Source organism: Mauremys reevesii, linkage group 1 (genome assembly GCF_016161935.1).
Source record: "Mauremys reevesii isolate NIE-2019 linkage group 1, ASM1616193v1, whole genome shotgun sequence".
In the NCBI taxonomy this organism is placed as follows: domain Eukaryota; kingdom Metazoa; phylum Chordata; order Testudines; family Geoemydidae; genus Mauremys; species Mauremys reevesii.
In genome coordinates this window covers 42,115,713-42,137,017 of record NC_052623.1, presented here as the reverse complement: position 1 = coordinate 42,137,017, position 21,305 = coordinate 42,115,713, and the positions used below count along the sequence as shown (strand labels likewise).

General features: G+C 43.3%; 1 protein-coding gene across 8 annotated transcripts in view; it reads right to left on the bottom strand.

Moving 5' to 3' along the window:
• ATM (ATM serine/threonine kinase) overlaps positions 1–21,305 on the bottom strand; it is a 134,493-nt gene that overhangs the window by 35,680 nt on the left and 77,508 nt on the right. For all 8 annotated transcript variants that reach the window (XM_039526715.1, XM_039526744.1, XM_039526708.1 and 5 more), the window contains exons 44-52: positions 12,834–12,938; positions 11,901–12,020; positions 10,497–10,731; positions 7,510–7,677; positions 7,244–7,363; positions 6,130–6,347; positions 5,408–5,615; positions 1,962–2,075; positions 1,301–1,459 (exon numbers count right to left, since the gene is read on the bottom strand). In XM_039526715.1, the coding sequence (XP_039382649.1) occupies positions 1,301–1,459; positions 1,962–2,075; positions 5,408–5,615; positions 6,130–6,347; positions 7,244–7,363; positions 7,510–7,677; positions 10,497–10,731; positions 11,901–12,020; positions 12,834–12,938 (1,447 nt within the window). The remainder of the gene's footprint in view (positions 1–1,300; positions 1,460–1,961; positions 2,076–5,407; positions 5,616–6,129; positions 6,348–7,243; positions 7,364–7,509; positions 7,678–10,496; positions 10,732–11,900; positions 12,021–12,833; positions 12,939–21,305) is intronic.

Below are 21,305 nucleotides of genomic sequence, written 5' to 3'. Positions count from 1 at the left end.
GTGAAAACAGAGGCAACACAGATACTGAATACCCTCTGCAATACAAACCTGGATTCATATAAATGCTAATTCAGTGTTTTCCAACCTGGGGTGGGAAGGACAGTGAACTATTTGTGGAGGTGGATATGTCCAAACAAAGTGGAGGAGTGAGGCTGAGAAAGCTGCAGGACACCAGATCCACCCTCCATCCTCCTGCAAACATGGGGCAAATAAAGGGGTTGGTGGCTCTTGGAAATCCACCCACCATCCCCTTTCCTGCTTCTGCTATTGTCCCTAATGTAGTTGGCCGGGAGAGCAGCTCACATGTACAAGGCTGAAGGCTCAAGCAGCTTGCCCGCCCAAGCTTCCCTTCTCTGCTCCCAACTTTGTGGCACTTTGCTCAACTGAGCACACCAATGGAAGCCCCAATCCACAGCTACATATAGCCTACTGATGAGTTGGGGAAAGGAACCAGAACTATCAAAGAGAGAAGCCAGCCACAAATATGGAAAAAAGATAAGGGACCCCCCCCCCCCGAAAAGACAACAAGAAATGGACAGAAAAAAGGAGAGAAGCCAGCAACTATGAGAGGACAACAGTGTGAGGGGACAATGAAAGTGCCCAAGGAGTGCCAAAGAGGGGCTCCAATAATGAAAAGTTGGGAAAATCATCATAATCATAGCAATGATAATCATCAATCAAACAATAATGCTAACTTAAAAAAGAAGCCATGATACAATGTTACAAGTCATTACGGTTTATAGCATTAACTATTACTTTTTTTCTGGGAAAGAAATAAAGATAAAGATATCAGAACCATGTTGCACAAACCTAAATACTTTTATCTTACAGATTTACATTAAACACTCAGTTAACATTAAAACAGAAAAAGCTTTGGTCATTATCGACTTCTCGCTTATAAACCCACTCAAGCCCTTGATGCAGCTAAAATGTCTTTATAATATTTCACAGGGTGAAAAATCTAAAAAAAAATATCCTTTATGATACTCTGAACTGAGGGACCACTGGCCGCAGGAAATGTGAGGATTTTTTTTTCCTGAAACCACTGTAATAACTGATTTGAATAACAACTGTTAAGGCTGGTAGGTCCCCTATGTTCGTAATTACAAGTTCTGATTTTAAAAATGAATATTTAATTTTTCCCCATTCTTCCTCATCCCACCAAAAAATTCAAGTAAATGAAACTCTGCACTATAACATCCTTTTAAAGTAAATTTACTTTCTGACATTACGATACTAAATGTGATTCATAACTCAGAACTATGTGATTCATAAACAAAATTCAGTTTGATTTGAGTACCATATCGAGCTGGGAGATTTCTTTCGGTACATTTTTTGTTAGTCTGTTTCTTCTTGTTGCTTCTGGTTTTGCCAAGATTTCATCCTTGTTGGCATTTGCCAAAGCCAATACTATAAACAAAGTATGATGTGGATGATCCAGTGAAATTCTAGATATTAGCTGTCAAGAAATATAACAAGTCAGTTATTAAAGATATAATCAAAATTAAAATGACTTACAAATCAGAGCAGTAAACTAGGATTTTAAACTAAGAAGCAAATGTGCAATAAAACACTATTCAACTCTTTCATATTATAATCAACATAGAAAGGACTGCAGTTTTTTACCTTTCATGGTCCTTTACAGAAAAAAATAAAGTAACAGCATAGCTAAGTCTGTATTTTGATGTCCGTACTATATAAAGTATGTTCTTAATACAATGGTCTGACTATTCTAAGAAGATTCCTAAATCAGTGAAGAGAATTGGCAGAACAAAAAACAAGTTTTACATTTCAAGTTTGCTACATCTCATTCTGTAATGGAATAGTTTATGCTAAATGACTCAGTCAAGATAGAATTGTGCTAAGGAAGATGCATGTTCTGTTTAGGAGTTTTAAACTAAGTAAGATGTATCTCTGTACCATTAATCGAATCACAATACTTATGATTTAGTATTAATTACATTATTTAAAACTTCGTGAAATCCTAGACAGCCCATGATCTTGGTTCCCATTCGAGCAGCCAACTGGTACATCAGCGGCAAAAACTTGTATGATGGAATCTTCTCTGCAATTGTCTGTTGAAAAAGAAATCAGATGTAAAGCAACAATGCACATAAAAGAGATCACAAACACAAATCAGTAGATAGGCACCAGTGGATTTGTACTGATATTTAAAATACATTTAAAAAATATCAGAGGGGTAGCCGTGTTAGTCTGGTTCTGTAGAAGCAGCAAAGAATCCTGTGGCACCTTATAGACTAACAGATGTTTTGTAGCATGAGCTTTCGTGGGTGAACACCCACTTCTTCGGATGCAAGCAGTGGAAATTTCCAGGGGCAGGTGTGTATATATAAGCAAGCAAGAAGCAAGCTAGAGATAACGAGGTTAGATCAATCAGGGAGGAACAAATCAACATAGAATAACCCTGGTCGGGGTTCTAAGGGTATCTACTACCCAAGATCCACAAACCCGGAAATCCTGGACGCCCCATCATCTCGGGCATTGGAACTCTCACTGAAGGACTGTCTGGATATGTGGACTCTCTACTCAGACCCTATGTTACCAGCACTCCCAGCTATCTCCGTGACACCACTGATTTCCTGAGGAAACTACAATGCATTGATGACCTTCCAGAGAACACCATCCTAGCCACCATGGATGTAGAGGCTCTCTACACAAACATCCCACACACTGATGGAATACAAGCTGTCAGGAACAGTATCCCTGATGATGCCACAGCACAACTGGTTGCTGAGCTCTGTGCCTTTATCCTCACACACAACTATTTCAAATTTAATGACAATATATATCTCCAGATCAGTGGCACCGCTATGGGCACCCGCATGGCCCCACAATATGCCAATATTTTTATGGCTGACCTGGAACAACGCTTCCTCAGCTCCCGTCCACTCACGCCCCTTCTCTACCTACGCTACATTGATGACATCTTCATCATCTGGACCCATGGGAAGGAGACTCTGGAAAAATTCCACCACGATTTCAACAGCTTCCACCCCTCCATCAACCTCAGCCTGGACCTATCTACACAGGAGGTCCACTTCCTAGACACCACGGTGCAAATAAGTGGTGGTCACATTAACATCACCCTATACTGAAAACCTACCGACCGCTATGCCTACCTTCATGCCTCCAGCTTCCATCCCGGGCACACCACAAGATCCATTGTCTACAGCCAAGCACTGAGGTACAACCGTATCTGCTCTAACCCCGCAGACAGAGACCAACACTTAGAAAATCTCCACCAAGCATTCTCAAGACTACAGTACCCACACGAGGAAATAAGGAAACAGATCAACAGAGCCAGATGTGTACCCAGAAGCCTCCTACTGCAAGACAAGCCCAAGAAAGAAACCAACAGGACTCCACTGGCCATCACATACAGTCCCCAGCTCAAACCCCTCCAACGCATCATCAGGGATCTACAACCCATCCTGGAGAATGATCCCACACTTTCACAGGCCTTGGGTGGCAGGCCAGTCCTCGCCCACAGACAACCTGCCAACCTGAAGCATATTCTCACCAGCAACTGCACACCGCACCATAGTAACTCTAGGTCAGGAACCAACCCATGCAACAAACCTCGATGCCAACTCTGCCCACATATCTACACCAGCAACACCATCACAGGACCTAACCAGATCAGCCACACCATCACCGGTTCATTCACCTGCACGTCCACCAATGTAATATATGCCATCATATGCCAGCAATGCCCCTCTGCTATGTACATCGGCCAAACTGGACAGTCTCTAAGGAAAAGGATAAATGGACACAAATCAGATATTAGGAATGGCAATATACAAAAACCTGTAGGAGAACACTTCAACCTCCCTGGCCACACAATAGCAGATTTTAAGGTGGCCATCCTCCAGCAAAAAAACTTTAGGACCAGACTCCAGAGAGAAACTGCTGAGCTCCAGTTCATCTGCAAATTTAACACCATCAGTTTAGGACTAAACAAAGACTGTGAATGGCTTGCCAATTACAGAACCAGTTTCTCCTCCCTTGGTTTTCACACCTCAGCTGCTGGAACAGGGCCCCATCCTCCCTGATTGATCTAACCTCGTTATCTCTAGCTTGCTTCTTGCTTGCTTATATATACACACCTGCCCCTGGAAATTTCCACTGCTTGCATCCGAAGAAGTGGGTGTTCACCCACGAAAGCTCATGCTACAAAACATCTGTTAGTCTATAAGGTGCCACAGGATTCTTTGCTGCATTTAAAAAATATTTATTGGCTGCCCATGTGGCAGCATGCTGCACACCACTTCCTCACTAGTCGCTCACTGGGTGCCACTGCTTGCAGCTTGTCCAGAATGCAGCAGCACAACTGTGAATGGGTTTGAGCTATTAGGATCATACTCAGCCAGCTTTGCTATTAAGTAGTAAATTCAGTTTAAATTAGCCTTACTGGTTTATAAAACTCTGAGTGGGGACTGACCCTGATTATATGAAAGACCTCTTTACTGAGTCACTGCCTGATGGCTTTTTATTAATATTATTAAAAGTACTATTATTGTTATTTTATTACAGCAGTGCTTAGATGCCTCAATTAAGATTCAGGCCCCACTGTTCTGGGTACTATAAAAACAGATGGTAAGACAGTTCCCAACCAGGAAAGTTCACAATATAATTTAAAACTAGAAACAACATGAGCGTATTAAAAACATATGAAGGAAAGAAGGGAGGACAAGTATGCCTGTGAAAAGAACACATGATTACACAGACTTATTCAATTGTTCCAAGTAATTCTGATTTTTTAAAATTAATTATAAGACAGAGAAAAGAAATAAGCTAGATATCAGCAATCACTATTGGCAATGTATTTAACCCTTATCACTTAGCAATTTCCTTCAGGTATCATGGTAGATGCTTACAATCTAAATTAGGCATAACACAGCAAAGAACGAGAAGGGAAGGGTAAAAGGTACGGGAAAGACAAGGGTACAACAGTGAAAGACCATGAGATACGTTTAATGTTATGGAAACTTCTGCTAACTTTTGTTATTAAAAATGTAGAGGACAGAAACAGAAAAGAGGACCACAGTTAATGATGGAGGGTGATTAAATGAGTAGTACAAAAAGTGAGTTTTGAGGAAAGACTGAAGAAGGCTGGTGCACAGGGTCATGTGCCAGACTCCAGGCATATGGGCACCTTGGGAAAGTGTGTAGAGTAGCTAATGGAAGGAGGCATATGGAGAAAGCAAAAAAGTGAGCTGTTTTGGAAGAGTGCAGTGCAGGAGACAGTGATTAAGAAACAAATGAGAGGCGAGAGGTGGACACACTGGCAGAGCTGTGCAAGTCCTAGCATGTGAGAATGAGGAATCTGAATTTGATTTTCATGTAGAATTAGAAGGATAAGAAAAAAGTAAGAGCAGAAACTTACCTTCATCATTCCATTGACTTCAAAAACTCCAGAGTTCTCAAGCCAGAGGGAGCAGAGGCGGAAGATCCACATATCATGCTCTTCTCCACAAAGTAAGCAATTGATGTAGTTCTCTACCGCTTTGCACAAGAAACGTTTACAATCCTCACTCAGTGCACGAATTGCACATTCATCAAGTTCAAGCTCCCTCTGAACCTTCACTGTGTATCTATGAATGGACATTAACCATCAGTTAAAACACTGACGGGAAGGCAGGCTGGAGTTCTCTCACCTACAACTTTAAGCAATTTTCCAGCATTTTATACTTGCTTTTGTACCAGCAAAGAAAATAAAGCAATCCTTAGATCAAATACCCTCACTCTCCTCCTCTTTTGGGTACACTGGGCACCCTTGTTCTGTGATTAAAACACACTGAAAATCTAGTCCCATTTTTTCTAATGACTGGACCTGAACACACCAATGTAAAAGTGAATTTCTGGGAACGGAAAGAAGCACAAAGACTTGAGCCACCTCCTACAGAAAATAGAGAACCACTAACGCTTAGAGTTTTCCCTCACTTTCCCTTCCTCCTACTAAGGCTATAAGAAAAATAGTCAGATGAATTCTAAGATTCCATCAGCTCTACTGCATGTGCAAATCCCAAATCTGGTTACACTTTTCTCTCCACTCTGATACTGTATGCTAATTAGCTATAGTTATCTCCCCTCAATCTGGACACCCACCTGTTTGTCTGAACCCTGTGCTCTTTTAGGAGGCCAATTTCCTCCTTGGCCTTCTTCAGCAAAGCTTGCTTGTTTTCAAACTCTGAGGATTTCATGTAGTTCTCAATTCTTTGGTACTGAATATCAGAGAAACGAGCCAAAGAAAGGAAAGCCTTCATCTTTCCATTCTTTAGCTCATCAGTGCTGTCTCCACTGTGGCTCCCAGCAATTTCCACTGCCTAAGAGGAAAGTTACAAATACAGAAATGATAAGACTGATGATCATGTTCGCACAATAGCTATAGCTAATGTCTATTCTCATACTGCTTGATTAAACAATTATTATTATTTAATGTTTGTATATACTGCCAGATGCACATACAAAATAAAACCAACTGTGTTCAAGTATTTTTTTTCCTAAGTGAATTTAATCCTCAGAAAGGATTTGGATTTTTCAGCACTAGCAGCTGATGCCAGTTTTAACTACAGAACCTAATGGACGTCCTCCAAACACTTATTATGTATTACTTATATAACAACATAGTTGTACATGGTGCTTTGCAGTACAGATAAAGAAAGATTCTCTGCCATGAAGAGCTTACAGTCTAAGAAAGGCAGTCTAACAAAGACAAGACAAGGAGATGACAACACAAGATAGGAGAGAGGCTGGAGTTACAAGTAAAACTGAAATGGTGGTGAAGGTATTTGGAGAGTATCAGAAAAGTCAGAAGGGATAACTACAAACACAAATTAGTGGGTGCAGTGAAGTGAGTGGCAAGCAATACTGGGAGCAATGAGATGGATGCAGAGAGAATACAAGATGAGAGATCAGTGAGAGTGGAGACCATACTGAAGGCAAGATCAAGGGAGTAACCCCTACACTGAGTGGAGGAGTACAAAAGTCATATCATTGTACCTCCAAACAGGCCATTAAATCTAAGTTTCAATGCGGAGTCTATAAAATCATTAATAAAAACAATTTTTGTGTCTGAGATGCTATTTTAGAATATACTGAAAATGAATAGTGTCAATATGGAAAAAATGAATGCTGCATTGTAAAATTTACTTTGACATTTTTACAAGGAATTATATACAGAAGAATCTATTTAGTTGTATGTTTTGAAGAACGACCCTACCTTTTCTAAGTATTTCTGCATGATAACTGTAGGGTTTTCCAAACATGTTTCTGCTAACCAGTTTCCGCATAACCTCAGACACTCTGTGTATATCAGTCTTAGGCTCGGATCATTCTCAACCTTTGGAGAAGCACATTTTTAGAAAAAAGATCAGACTTCAAATCAAAAATAATTTTCCATATAAGATGATCAACCTATAAACCCCTTTTTCCCCATCTAAATTAAATTAATTAGGCCCGATGTCAAGATTACATATTGACACACACCTGAAACCAATTTGTATCCAATTTCTTGATCATCTCCTTGAGAATACTCAGTGCTAGACTTTCTTCTTTTTTAGCCCAGAAAACCTGAGCTTCCTCCAGTTGCCACTCAGAGACTACACACATAGCTGGATTGTATTGTTTGATCTGAAACATTGCTCTTTCAGGAAGCTGAAATAGAAAAACTAAATTGTCAATTATATTTATAAGTAATGGACATACATTTCATAACAGGCTCTCTGACACCATCAGTACTTTGCTTTATTTCTTTAAGAGATCCCTCTTCTGCCTGCTTAGTGTCAAGAACTGTTTTGGTGAGAAGGAGGCAAGGTCTTTTTACGTGTTAGAGCACAGGCATAGGCTACCCTATCATTCTGATAACCAAAAAGTTTCAAAGTATAGATTACTGAACTGAGCGTCACAAAACATTAAATGATGTATTAACATGTAACACTGCAATTACCATGATGTAATAAGACAATATAGGACAGTGATCTGGCTTATATTCATAACCAAAAAACTGTTAAAAAAGAGGTTCAAAATGTGTTTTAATGGAGGCCAGCTAATACCCCAAAACAATATTATCTTTTTGTTACAAACATTCTACACAATTTAAAAAACCCAGATGTTAGAATGCCAGTAAAGAACAGTTAAGTAACCCAGCCCATTCCTAACATATAATCCCTCAGCACTACTCACTTTATCCAAATATACACAGTCCCCTCGACTTTCCCTCTAAAATTTGCAAACATATGCAAATATCAAAATAACAAATTACCAAATTAAAGGAAATTGATCACTTGACTAGAAAATGTGGTTTTATAATCTCTTAGTAGTTTGCATATACACCTCTACCCCGATATAACGCGATCCTCGGGAGACAAAAAATCTCACCGCATTATAGGTGAGACCGCGTTATATCAGACTTGCTTTGCCCCCTTTCCCCCGTTCCTTGTTCCCTGACGGCCCGCTCCAGAGACCCCCATCCCTAATCACACCCAGGACTCCACCCCCTACCCAACCCCCCTGCCCCTTATCAAATCCCTCAGCCATATAGCGATGGATCTCAAGCCATTTTGGAGATGCTAAGGGCTTGCCTACACTACAAAATTGGCTGACAACTTAGGTCGACCTATAGCCATCATAGCAATTAAATCAGCTGTTCGGTGTCCATACTGCCCTCTTCCTGCCAGGAGTGCACATCCTCATCAGGAGCGCTTGCATTAACTGAAGTGGGGCATTGTGGAGCACTGACAACTGGAGTGTGGGGCACTGACAGCCGCAGGGCTCACATTTCATCTCCTGTTGCCAGTTGGGGCTTACAACGGAAGCCCCTCACCCTGAGGCTGACAGCTGGAGCCAGAGACAAAAAGTGAAATAATAGCAGCCATTAAACTGACAAGAATGTCAATTTCACTGCTAGTAGGCTCCCTGCTGTGAAACTGAGCCCTGAGCTGGGCTCACAGCTTGGGATGTCAGCCCTGGGGCCAGGGGCGGCTCCAGGCACCAGCGCAGCAAGCGCGTGCTGGGGGCAGCAAGCCGCGGGGGGCAGCCTGCCGGTCACTGTGAGGCGGCAGGCAGGCGGCTTTCGGTGGCGCGCCTGCGGGAGGTCCGCCAGTCCTGCAGCTTCAGCAGCAATTAGGCGGCGGGGATGCGGATGGCGTGGCACCGGCGGACCTCCTGCAGGCATGACGCCAAATCCGCATGACCAGCGGACTGCCCGCAAGCACGCCGCTGAAAGCCGCCTGCCTGCCGTGCTTGGGGTGGCAAAAAACAGAGCTGCCCCTGCCTGGGGCGAGGATGGGCTCTGTCTGTGAGCCCTGCGCTCGGTTGTCAGTGCTGAGGAAGAGGGGGCTCTAGCTGTCAGCCCCACATGGAGCTGACAGCCAACAGACAATGTAAGTAACACAGTGTCTACATGGACACTGTGTTGCCCTAACTACATCGATCTAATCGTTACGCATTTCTCAGAGGTGGAGTTATTAAGTTGAGGTAGTGGGTGACTTACCTCGGCACGAGCACAACTGTAATATAGATACTGGCAGAGCTAGGTTGACGTAAACTGCCTTACGCTGACCTGACTCTGTAGTGTACGCTAGGCCTTAGTGAAATCATGGCACCTGTGAAGTCAACAGAAACTTTGCATTTGACTTCACTGGTGCCATGATTTCACCCACTATTTGCCAAAAAGCTTAGAAACATTCTTAAACCAACTTCTAGAAAAATTTTTAAACACCCTAAACTTTATAATTTCACATGCCATGTCTCATTCCAGGGTCGATATTTTCTAGGATTGGTTTTATTTCAAGGAAGTTAAGAAGATATAAAAAGTATTGCAGCATCATAATTCTGGGTCACAGCTGTTAACCAAGCTCCATATGCACAAAATGTATTACTGGTGCTCATACGGTAGCCAGAAATAGCTCAGGTTGCCTTTCACATCCTACATTGAGTTTTTAGGACAGGCAGATGTAACCGAAAATTGAACATATTTGATTTAAAAGTCATTGGGATAAAAAAATTGGAATTCTACAAGGTAATTCATGGAGATTGACTTTTCAGTAAATAATGGCACTTTAAGTGTATACACATTGGAACACAACACCAAGATGCTGATGTTGAGGAATTCTTTCTGCAACTCTACCCTGGAATGCTGGGAGACTCTATGGCGTGATGATGAGGTTTTACATCTCCCCAGTGTACCAAACTGGAATTACAAAGTTGTAGAAACATCATTTACAGGTAAAAATTCCAGTTTTATAACATATACTGCATGAAAAGGCATGTAATTATGAAGAAAAATGTGAAGATATGCTTGCAGCATTCATAAAATATTATGTAGGCTGACTCTAGACAAACAATTCAATGAATAAACTTAGATGGAGTACATGAATTTTAGCATAGTTGGTCTTCAGCATTATAGTGAAAAAGTTCCGTATTAACTGGAGAAGCCAGTGTTTTTCAGACTGATTCTTGCTGGAACTAGTTACCTGGGTGTTTTTGGCAGTTCGTGCCAATTTGGACAGTTCCACTAGATGTTTGGTGAGAATGTCTTTAATGCATTCTCTTTTGGAATTCTCACTTTCCTTCTCAAGAAGGATCTCCAGAATTACAGTGCGTAGGGCCATGATAGGCTCCTGGAAACCAAAGTCACTGTCCTTAAGAAGCTGGGACTGTCTCTGCCACTTCAGATAAACGTCATTCAGTTGTTTGTTAGTAACAGATCTGAAATCACAGACATTAAGAAAGGAAAAGGAAAAAAGAGCTATTACTTCTGAACAAATATTAATGAAATCTGAGATGTGAAAGAGCTTGTTTTATAAATCCCAGGACTATAAAATAATTGAAGTCAGTAGTTCACAATATATGGTCCAGAAAGCAAAAATAGTTCATGAAACACTTCCTGCTCATGCGCAGAACAAACATCTTGAAAAGCAAAAAAGTGGAAGGTAGGGATTGTAAAAGGATTTGTAACTTTTTATAAGAAGTTATGCAAAACAGCTGATTTAAAGCAAACCCAGGTTTGTGAGAGGAACATCTGGGAGGCACGACAATTCCAGTGTACATGTTCTTGAATACTTGTTTCAATTTAATTTGCTAAATTCTAGTATGTGATAAGGCTGATAAAAAAAGCTGGCAAAGGGAATCTTAATCATGTATCTACATGTACATGCTGCATGACAGAATAAGGGTATATCTATATGTGGAGCTGTGGGTATGATTTCCAGCTTGAGCAGACATACTCTCACTAGCTCTCATCAAGTTAGCATACGAAAAATAGAATATGGCTGCAGCAGCACAAGCTGCAGGATGGTGTGTTTTATATGTCCCATATTTTTATTATACTGCATGCCTTTGAGATGTACTCTCCAGCTATCGCTGTTTTATCTTGTTAGAGTATAAGCTCTTTGAGGAAAGTACTGTATTTTTTTTTGTGTTTGTACAGCACCTAGCACATTGTGGGAGCTACCGGAAAACAAATAATAAATACTACTAAATCATTAATGAATATTAGTCCTGACAATATTTACAATAAACAAAAATAAAGACAGTCCATGCCCTGAAGAACTAACAGGTTAGAAAGTAAACAATAGAAAACAGGATGTACTGGGAAATCCAGAAGAGTCCAGTATAGTGGATTTTCATAATACCACCATTCTTTTCCTGTTTTTATAAGCAGGAAAATATTCATAGAAAAAGGCCTTTATTTATAACTAGAGAACCTGTGAAATTACTTGTAAAGATGGTATCTATAACGAATATTTGTTAAAGGAAGAAAACAGAGGGACTAGTCTCTAGTAACAGGTTGCTTAGAAATAGCCGAGAGATGCAAGAACATCATCAGACTCATAGCTAGAACTGGAAGGGGAATCTAACATGAAGGAATAAAATACCTGGAGAAAAGCTGTCCTATGTTTTCCAACTCTCCAATGGTCTGTAATCTGCAGAGCGTGGGATACAATGAAAAAACAGACTCGAGACTCCCTTTGCATAGCTCCTCTACTTCGCTCACCCTAGGGATACAATACAGCAAAGCTAAATACTTTTATCTATTGACAGTATAGTTTCCATGTACAGAACAGATATAAAATATAAACTATATTGCACCAACACATATTTTGTATTTCAGTTAAGTAAGAATTTTGCATTATTATTACATCTAAAATTCAAGGTTTCTCCCTTAAGAATCTAAATGAAAAGGCTATCAGGTTTACTGTCCCATAGCCTATATGACATTCAGTTTAAAGGGACTATTCTGAAGTCACTTTCTTGTCTATTAACAGGAAAGGGATGTACACTAACGGAAGGTGATTTCTCCATAGAAAGTAACCCTATTTAAAAAAAAAAAAATTGTCCCTCCCTCATAGTGCCTTCTTGTTGCTTCCTTGAAAACTGCTGGTACTTTGGTGTAACAGGACCTGTAGAGACAAGGACTTGTTATGGAATAAAATGCCAGTAGTTTGTCTCTTCCTCCTTAGTTTGAAGATTAAAGGCTTTTAATATCTATCATTATTGTTCAGCATGTGCAGCCTTGCGAAGAGGCTGTTATAAATATCTCTACCAAAAAGATTATATATATATTATGTTGTTTGTGGGCACACAAGCCACTTTACAAATTTAAAAAAAAATTAATTCTGGCCTTGCATCAGGCATGCATGTCCTATTAACACTAACATGACTTGCATAGGCATGAAAGGGAGAATTCAAAATCTATAAGTCAAGTTACAGCTCAAATATCAGTTTGATTTTGTTTGTGTAATACTTTGCTACAGCTGCGCAAACACAAGGTCTTACACACAGCTTATTTATAGGCATTTGGTTTTTACCTGGCATCTTTCAGGCCTTCATGGAAAGCAGAGAATTCTCTGTCTCTTAAAGACTGCAGAGCATCATACAATGATTCATGGTAGCCTGATCTTCCCATCTCATCTCTTTAAAAAAAAGATTAAAACCAGCAAAATTATATTTACACCTAAGGTCATCAATGCTGTTTACGACTGAAAACTACAGCATTAACATTCTCTTTGATACAGCACATTTAAGTCATTTTGGTGGTGTCTTCATATGAGACACAGAATAACCTAAGTGAATAAGGAGTATAGTCAGAAATTTTTCGGTGGTTAGGCAAAGTGTTATTTTGATTTTCCTAAAAAATAAAAAGCAACCCTGTAACACAATACATTCCTGTAAACCTAAGTTATTGATTTCAAGTAAACAAAATAAAAAGGCAGTGAGAAATTATTAAAATTGTATTTTATACATGGAGTCAAAATTTCAAATTACATTAAAATATACGTAATTATTCCAAAAACTATCATTCAATAAATCTACAATTTTAACCTAAATAACAAAATGCATGTATGTAAAGGTTCTTGTATTATCTGACTGTTTTCTAATGTGTACCATCAGTATTGTAATAAAAGCAATTCTGGATCTGGATCACCTTCCCGGGGCAGTGTCATCTGCCACCAAGCATGTCCATGAGTTGCAGATAGTGGAACACCTTCCAGATATGGAGGGTAGCTGTGATATAAGCAGGAAAACCTGTTGAATAAGCAGTCACAGACAATCTGACGGCAGTACCAATAGTGCAGCAGATGGTGGTGCTGCCTCAGTAAAAGGCCAGTGATGCCCAAAGATGGTACTGAACCTGGTGTATGTAAGCTGCCATCAAATAAGTCTGTAGTCAATGACATACTATCAGGGCATGCAATAGCCCCTCCAGAAGTAACTCTGGAAAGGCAGAGGAACTATGAGAGGGTCAGTGGCATTTGCTAGGAAAAGGAACTCTGCATCCTCATTTGTCGCCCTACTTGTTGCAATTTTTGCACTGGTATGGCACATGGCTTACATGGATGAGAAAGGGGGACTGGAACTGCATACACATTTTCCACTATTCACAGTGAAGGTTATTCAGCAATGCAACACTGACTCTGCAACCTCTAAATCCAAGTTCTGTGGTGATGGTGACAGGCAGAGGATGCTGCTGGAGGTCCTTAGTCACAATCCTGCACACAGATGGCCCGGGAGTGATGGTCACTCATCACAGACTGGAGCAAATGCCATGATCATATCCTTCCTTGGTGTCAGAGCCATCCTACCTAGGGACAGCGCTGCTCTCCTCAAATGGGGCAGGGGATGGAAAAAGATCCCTATTAAATTCTTGCTCCAACCACATTTGTCAGAGTGCCATATCTTGACTGCTCATCCAGCTTTGCTATGGTCTAAATATAAGAAAGACCCCAAAAAATGTTGCAGCTAGGAATGTTCACACTGTCTGTACTGGGCTATCTTGATTATCACTTCAAAAGTTTTTTTCTTACTTAATTGGCCTCTCAGAGTTGGTAAGACAACTCCCACCTTTTAATGCTCTCTGTATGTGTATATAGATCTCCTCAATATATGTTCCATTCTATGCATCCGAAGAAGTGGGCTGTAGCCCACGAAAGCTTATGCTCAAATAAATGTGTTAGTCTCTAAGGTGCCACAAGTACTCCTGTTCTTTTTGCGGATACAGACTAACACGGCTTCTACTCTGAAACCTCACAAACTTGAGTCATTGCTGAAGGGTGTTAATGACGGACTTACGCTCTTCTGCATCAGTCTTGCTAAAGGTCGTCATGCTTTTGTCATCAGTGCATATGCACTGACAATGACACACCTAGATGAGGACACGGACCCCTTTCTGGTCTCCAATGGCTTCAAAGAAGGTTGTGAGGTGGTTCCCATACTCTTTTCCATCCTTTTTTTGGCTATGCTTATGGATGCATTTCATGACATAGACAAATGAGAATTTATCCAGTTCCCCACTGATAGGAAGTTTTCAAGCTGCAACGCTGCCATGCTCACATGAAAGTGGCAGATTTAGTCATTAAGGAGCTATTATTTGCTGATGACTATTGGTTGCTAACTTGATTGATGACATTCAATTTATACTTGATCACTTCAAATATGCAGTCAATCATTTTGGTTTCATAGTCCACCTAAAGAAAACTGAAATACCATATCCAACATGTGCCGGGGGATACCCAATTATTAAGTTCATCAATGCGCCTCTTCAGACAGTGGATAAGTTTTGCTACATAGGGTGTATGCTGTCACACAATGCCACAACTGATGAGGTTACCTATCTAACAGGCAAGGCAAACTCTGCATTTGATATGCTGTCTCACCACCTATGGAAATGATAAGGGCATCAAAATAAGCACTAAGCTACATGTGTATTGGACAGTTGTGCTTACAATGCTTTTATATGGTTATGAGGTATGGACACCATATCGCCTTCATATTAGGAACCTTGATCATTTCCATATGTGCCATCTTCATTCTGTTCGCAGAGTCAAATGGTAGGACAAGATTCCCAATATAAAAATTCTTAATCATTGTTGGATGTCCAGCATCTATATCGTGCTTATTAAAGATCAGCTGGTCATCTCATTCATATGGCCAACTCAAGAATACCCAACACTATATTTTATGGTCAATTAAAGCAAGGCACTCATTCTCATGGTGGCCAGTCCAAAAGACACACTGAAGTCAAACCTGAAGGCATGTCAAGTTGACCTCAGCAATTGGGAAGCAACAGCCTTATAAGGCCTGGTCTACACTAGGACTTTAATTCGAATTTAGCAGCGTTAATTCGAACTAACCGCTCAACCGTCCACACTAGGAAGCCATTTAATTCGAACTAGAGGGCTCTTTAGTTCGAATTTGGTACTCCACCCCGACAGGTGGAGTAACGCTAAATTCGACATGGCTAGCTCGAATTAGGCTAGGTGTGGATGCAAATCGAACTTAGTAGCTCCGGGAGCTATCCCACAGTGCACCACTCTGTTGACGCTCTGGACAGCAGTCCGAGCTTCGATGCTCTGAGCAGCCACACAGGAAACGACCCGGGAAAATTTGAATTCCTTTTCCTGTCTGGACAGTTAGAATCTCATTTTGTGGTTGGACATCAGGGCGAGCTCAGCAGCACCGGCAGCAATGCAGAGCTCTCCAGCAGAGGAGTAGTCTCTAATCTCTTTCTATTCAGAAATTAGAGAGTAATCTCTGAATAGAAAGAGGGACCCGGCATAGACTGACCGGGAACTCTTGGATCTGATCGGTGTGTGGGGCGAGGAGTCTGTGCTTTCGGAGCTGCGCTCCAACAAACGGAATGCAAAGACCTACGAGAAGGTCTCCAAAGCCATGATCCAGACAGAGGATACAGCCGTCATGCAACGCATCGCCGCGTGAAAACCAAGGACCCCAGGCAAGGCTAACAAAAAATCAAAGCGGCAAACTGACGCTACGGAGCCTGCCACCACTGCCCCACCAGTGACCGTGGACTCTGACGATGGGACAGTGTCGACGGCCAGTTCCTCGGTGATGTTCGCAGACGGGGAAGATGAGGAAGGGTTTGTGGAGGACGAGGCAGGCGAGAGCGCTTACAACGCTGGTTTCCCCGACAGCCAGGATCTATTCATCACCATGACGGAGATCCCCCAACAACCCTCCCCGGCCATTAACCCGGACCCTGAATCAGGGGAAGGAGCAGTCGGTAAGTGCTGTAACCATGTTAACTTTTATTCTTAATATAACAGGAATCTGAACTGTGTGAAAAGGAGGGCTCTCTAGATATGGGGATAGAACAGAAATCATCCTTGGAGATCTCCACGAAGCTCTCCTTGCGTTAATCAAAAAGCCTCCGCAGGAGGTTCCTGGGGAGAGCTGCCTTATTGGGTGCTCCGTGGTAGCACAGTTTTCCGCGCGAGGCTTTCATGAGGAACTCAGGAAGCACTGCCTCCCTGAGCACGGCTGCATCGGGCCCTGGTTCGTGCTAGCTTTCACGCAGCATGTGCTCTCTATCTCCTTCAGTGACCCTCCTCAGGGTGATCTCGCTCGGAGACTCCTGCATCTAATTAGGGTAATTACTGTAATGTTACGCCTGGTCCAAAGTATTTTTAAAAAATCTACGGACAGACGGCATAGCACAGACTCAGCACGCAGCTGCGTGACGAGCGTAACGGAAAGCCAAAGAATATAATGGACGCTCATGGAGGAAGGGGGGAATGAGGACGCAAGGTATCCCACAGTTCCTGCTGTCTCCGAAAAGTATTTGCATTCTTGGATGAGCTCCAAATGCTTCTAGGGTCAAACACAGTGTCTGCGGCGGGTCAGGGCATAGTTCGGCGATTTGCGCACACACCCCACCCACCACCAGAAGTGAAAACAATCCTCTGTTGAGTCTTTTACATGTCACCCTATCTGTACTGAATGCTGCAGATAGACGCGATGGTGCAGCACTCAACACCAACATCCTTGCTCCCCCCACGCTATGGATGGCTGATGGTACAATAAGATGGAAATCCATCCTCATCATCAGCCTCTTGGCATATGGGGCAGTGCAAAAGGGCTGGTAACCATGCCGACTAGTATCAGTAAGGTCGATCAAGGGCGCCTGTCCCTAATTTTTGATGGCTGATGGTACAATATGGCTGGTAACCGTCCTCATCATTGCAACAGGGGGCTGAGCTCCATCAGCCCCCACCCCTTCATTGTAAATAAAAGATTCAATTGCCCCTGGACTAGCAGAGGGATGATGGGCTCCTTCATCCACACTCCTTAATGTCCTGCCTGGACTATCATTGCAGCTGGAGGCTTCCTTCCAGTCATTTCTCACAAACAAGTCACTGTGTCTTATTCCTGCATTCTTTATTACTTCATCACACAAGTGGGGGGACAATGGTATGGTAGCCCAGGAAGGCTGGGGTAAGAACGGAATGAACAGGTGGTATTGTTGCAGGAGCACCCCCTGTGAATAGCATACAACTCATAATTTATGCAGGATCAGACACAGAGCGGCTGTGCTCTCTGGTTCTATGATACAGTGGTTCTCTAGTACACTTGCCCATAATCTAGGCAGGACTGATTCTATTTTTAGATACCAAAAAGGAGGGATTGACTCAGGTAGTCATTCCCAATTTTTGCTTTTGCGCCCCTGGCTGCTCGGCCAGGGGCACTTATGACAGCCCCAAATGGGGCAGTGCAAAAGGACAGGTAACCATGCCCATCTTATTACCATCTTATTACCAATTTATGGTATAGTTGATTGTACAATATGGCTGGTAACCATCTCTGCTGTCATGCAAAAGCAAAAGCATGCTGCTGTGTAGCGCTGCTGGCCCGCCTCTGTCAGCGGCATCTAGTACACATACGGTGACATACACAAAAGGCAAAACAGTGTCCATGGTTGCCACGCTATGGCATATGCCAGGGCAATTCTGGGAAAACGGGCTTGAAATGATTGTCTGCCGTTGCTTTCCCGGAGGAAGGAATGACTGGCGACATTTACCCAGAATCCACCGCGAAAATGATTTCTGCCCCAGCAGGCACAGGGGTCTCAACCCAGAATTCACAGAGACAGCCTAGACTCAGTTAATTGTTCGCCAAAATGTATCTTTGCAAGGAATTCACTCCGTTTCCCATCTCACAGCTTCCACTGTCTCCAGACCTGCCACAGCATCCCCCTCGCAGAGGCTGGCGAAGATTAGGCGGCGAAAGAAAAAGACAAGGGACAAGATGTTTGAGGAACGTATGGGCTGCTACCTAGCAGAGGCGGACCAGCAGAGCCAGTGGAGGGAGACCGTCTCTCTGTGCCAGCGCTCACACAGCGAACGGGAAGAGAGGTGGCGTGAGGAAGACAAGCAGGCGACTGAAACAATGCTTGGACTAGTGAGGGAGCAAACGGACACGCTCAGGCGCCTTGTGGATGTTCTGCAGGACCGCAGGAGGACAGAGCCCCCCTGCAGTGTATCTGCAACCGCCCTCCCCCGCCACAAAGTCCCATACCCCCCTCACCGAAAATAATCAGGAGGAGGCGGCCGGGACGTGAATACTGTCACTGCACCACAGCACAGTGCTCAAGTACCCAAAAGCTCTCATACCCTACAGTTGCGAAGTCCTTCACTTCCAGACTCACAGTAGTCCCAATCCCAGTCCCATCCCCTAACTGTCTACTTAATTAATAAAAATGATTTGCTGTTAATTACTGTTTCCGTTATGTTTTTTCAAAGAAGACTGTGTTCGAATGGGGGGCGTGGGGAAGGGTGTGGTTAATTGCATAGGACAGTCACCTTTCCCAGGGTACAGACACGGGGGCAGGATCAGCAGCGGGTCACACACACGGTGCAGTCAGTAGGCAATCTGGTCGGTTTTTGGAGGTGGTTTCCAGGATCTGTGTGGGCGGGGAGATGTGACTTTGCAGCGGGGAGGCGGTTACAGATCTTATACAGCGGTCCTTGTCCTGGACCGCTGAGTCACGCAGCTGAGGAATCTGTATCCGTCCTCCTCCACCACAAGGTCACATATCCGCCCGCACACAGAATTCCATAAAGAGGGATGGCAAGCTCCGTTGAAAGAAGCCTTCCGGCACTGCGGACCGCTCTAGGAGCAGGAGCCTGTCATTCCTTGAGTTTAGAGGCGGTCTTTACATCACCGCACACCCTACCCAGCACAGCCTGCGTCCCAGTTTCAACCCTTTCACGAAAAGTCATGAATAAAGAAACCTTTGTTAAGTAATAATGGGACATGTATTTTATTTTTACACGTGTGCTGGAAGTGGGGGTAACGGGGTGAACGGGGTATGTAACCGAAGAGGAGAGTCAACAGTAACCGGGTAAAGAAACAGGGGCAGGTTCAGCTTCTCTGTAAAGAAACTGAACAGTCACAGGTCACGCTGCTCACTGGTATTTGAAGAGTTCCTTGTCGCTGTCCCAGGTGCCTGTATAGGGCTTCATGAGCAAGTGCATTAGCGGGCAGGCTAGGTCCCCGAGGATGACTATAGGCATCTGCACATCCACAACAGTTATTTCGTGGTCCGGGAAGAAACTGCCTTCCTGCAGGCGTCTGAGCAGCCCACAGTTCCTGAAAACACACGCATCATGAACCTTGCCCGGCCACCCGACGTTGATGTTTGTAAAACGTCCCCTATGGTCCCCCAGTGCTTGCAGCACCATTTAAAAGTAGCCCAATTTCTCAGCAGCTGACTGTGGAAGACGTGGACGATAAAGTGCGAGGAGGAGAAAACGGCGATGATCGCAGCAGGCTCCATGCTTGCAGTGCTGTGGCGTCCGCGCTGTCACTGACCAGAAAAGTGCACGAACAGATTGCCCGCAGGCGCTTTCACGGAGGGAGGGAGGGAGGTTGTGATTGACGGTTCAATGACGACACTTACCCAAAACCACCCTCGACACATTTCTCCCCCCAGCAGGCATTGGGGGCTCTACCCAGCATTCCAATGGGCAGCGGGGAGTGCGGGAACTGTGGGATAGCTTCCCACAGTGCACCGCTTCCAAAGTCGACGCTGGCCCCGTGAATGTGGACTCCGAAATTCGAATTAGTGTATTTAGTATGGATACACAAATTCGACTTCATAAGGTCGAATCCACAAATTCGAACTAAGTTGATTCGAAATAGTCTTGTAGTGTAGACAAGGCCTAAGAGAGCAAGGTGGCAGCAAATTTTCAGGTCGCTGTTAACTGCTTTGAAGCAAAGCGCATTAACAACTTATATGAAAAATGAGATCACCACAAAACAATAATACAACAGTCTCCAATAGTCATGGACAATCTTCGCTGTCCCACATGTAACCAGGCTTGTGGTTCTTGCATTGGCCTGACCTCACACACAGGCTATAGTGTTTGCTGAATCCTTGCATGTCAACACTGACACAAGATTCCATCTAAGTTCCTTCTAAGCTGCGCGGCCCCCCACCAGTCTATCAAGTGCTGCGCACTTCAGGTGCTCCTCCCCCCACTACTCCTGCCCTCTGCCTTGGAGCCCCTGGCCACCTGCTCCTGGGAGCCTCCTGCTAGCTGTGCGAGGGGAGGTGCTGATGTCAGGGTGTCCCCCTCCCCCTGCACTCCATCTCCACAGAGGTGTGGGGGGGGACATGACAGGGCTCAGGAGAGGGATGGAGCTTTCTGGTGGCTGATGCTGTGTCTAAAGAAGCAGGCTTCAGACTGATGAATGCCAATCTACTTATAGGGGCAGCACATGTCTCTCTCTCTCACACACATGCACACAGTGTGCGTCTCTATTTCACACACACACACAGTGTGCATCTCTCTCTCTCTCTCTGTCACACACAGAGTGTCTGTAACACACACACGTCTGTCACACACGTGCACATGCATACACACAGTCTTTCACAGTCACCTCCCAACACATACTTTCTTATTATTTTTTTATTTCTTATACTTCCTGCAATGTACATATATTCTCTGCAATTTTATTCTTTTGAAGTGCTGTTATTTTAG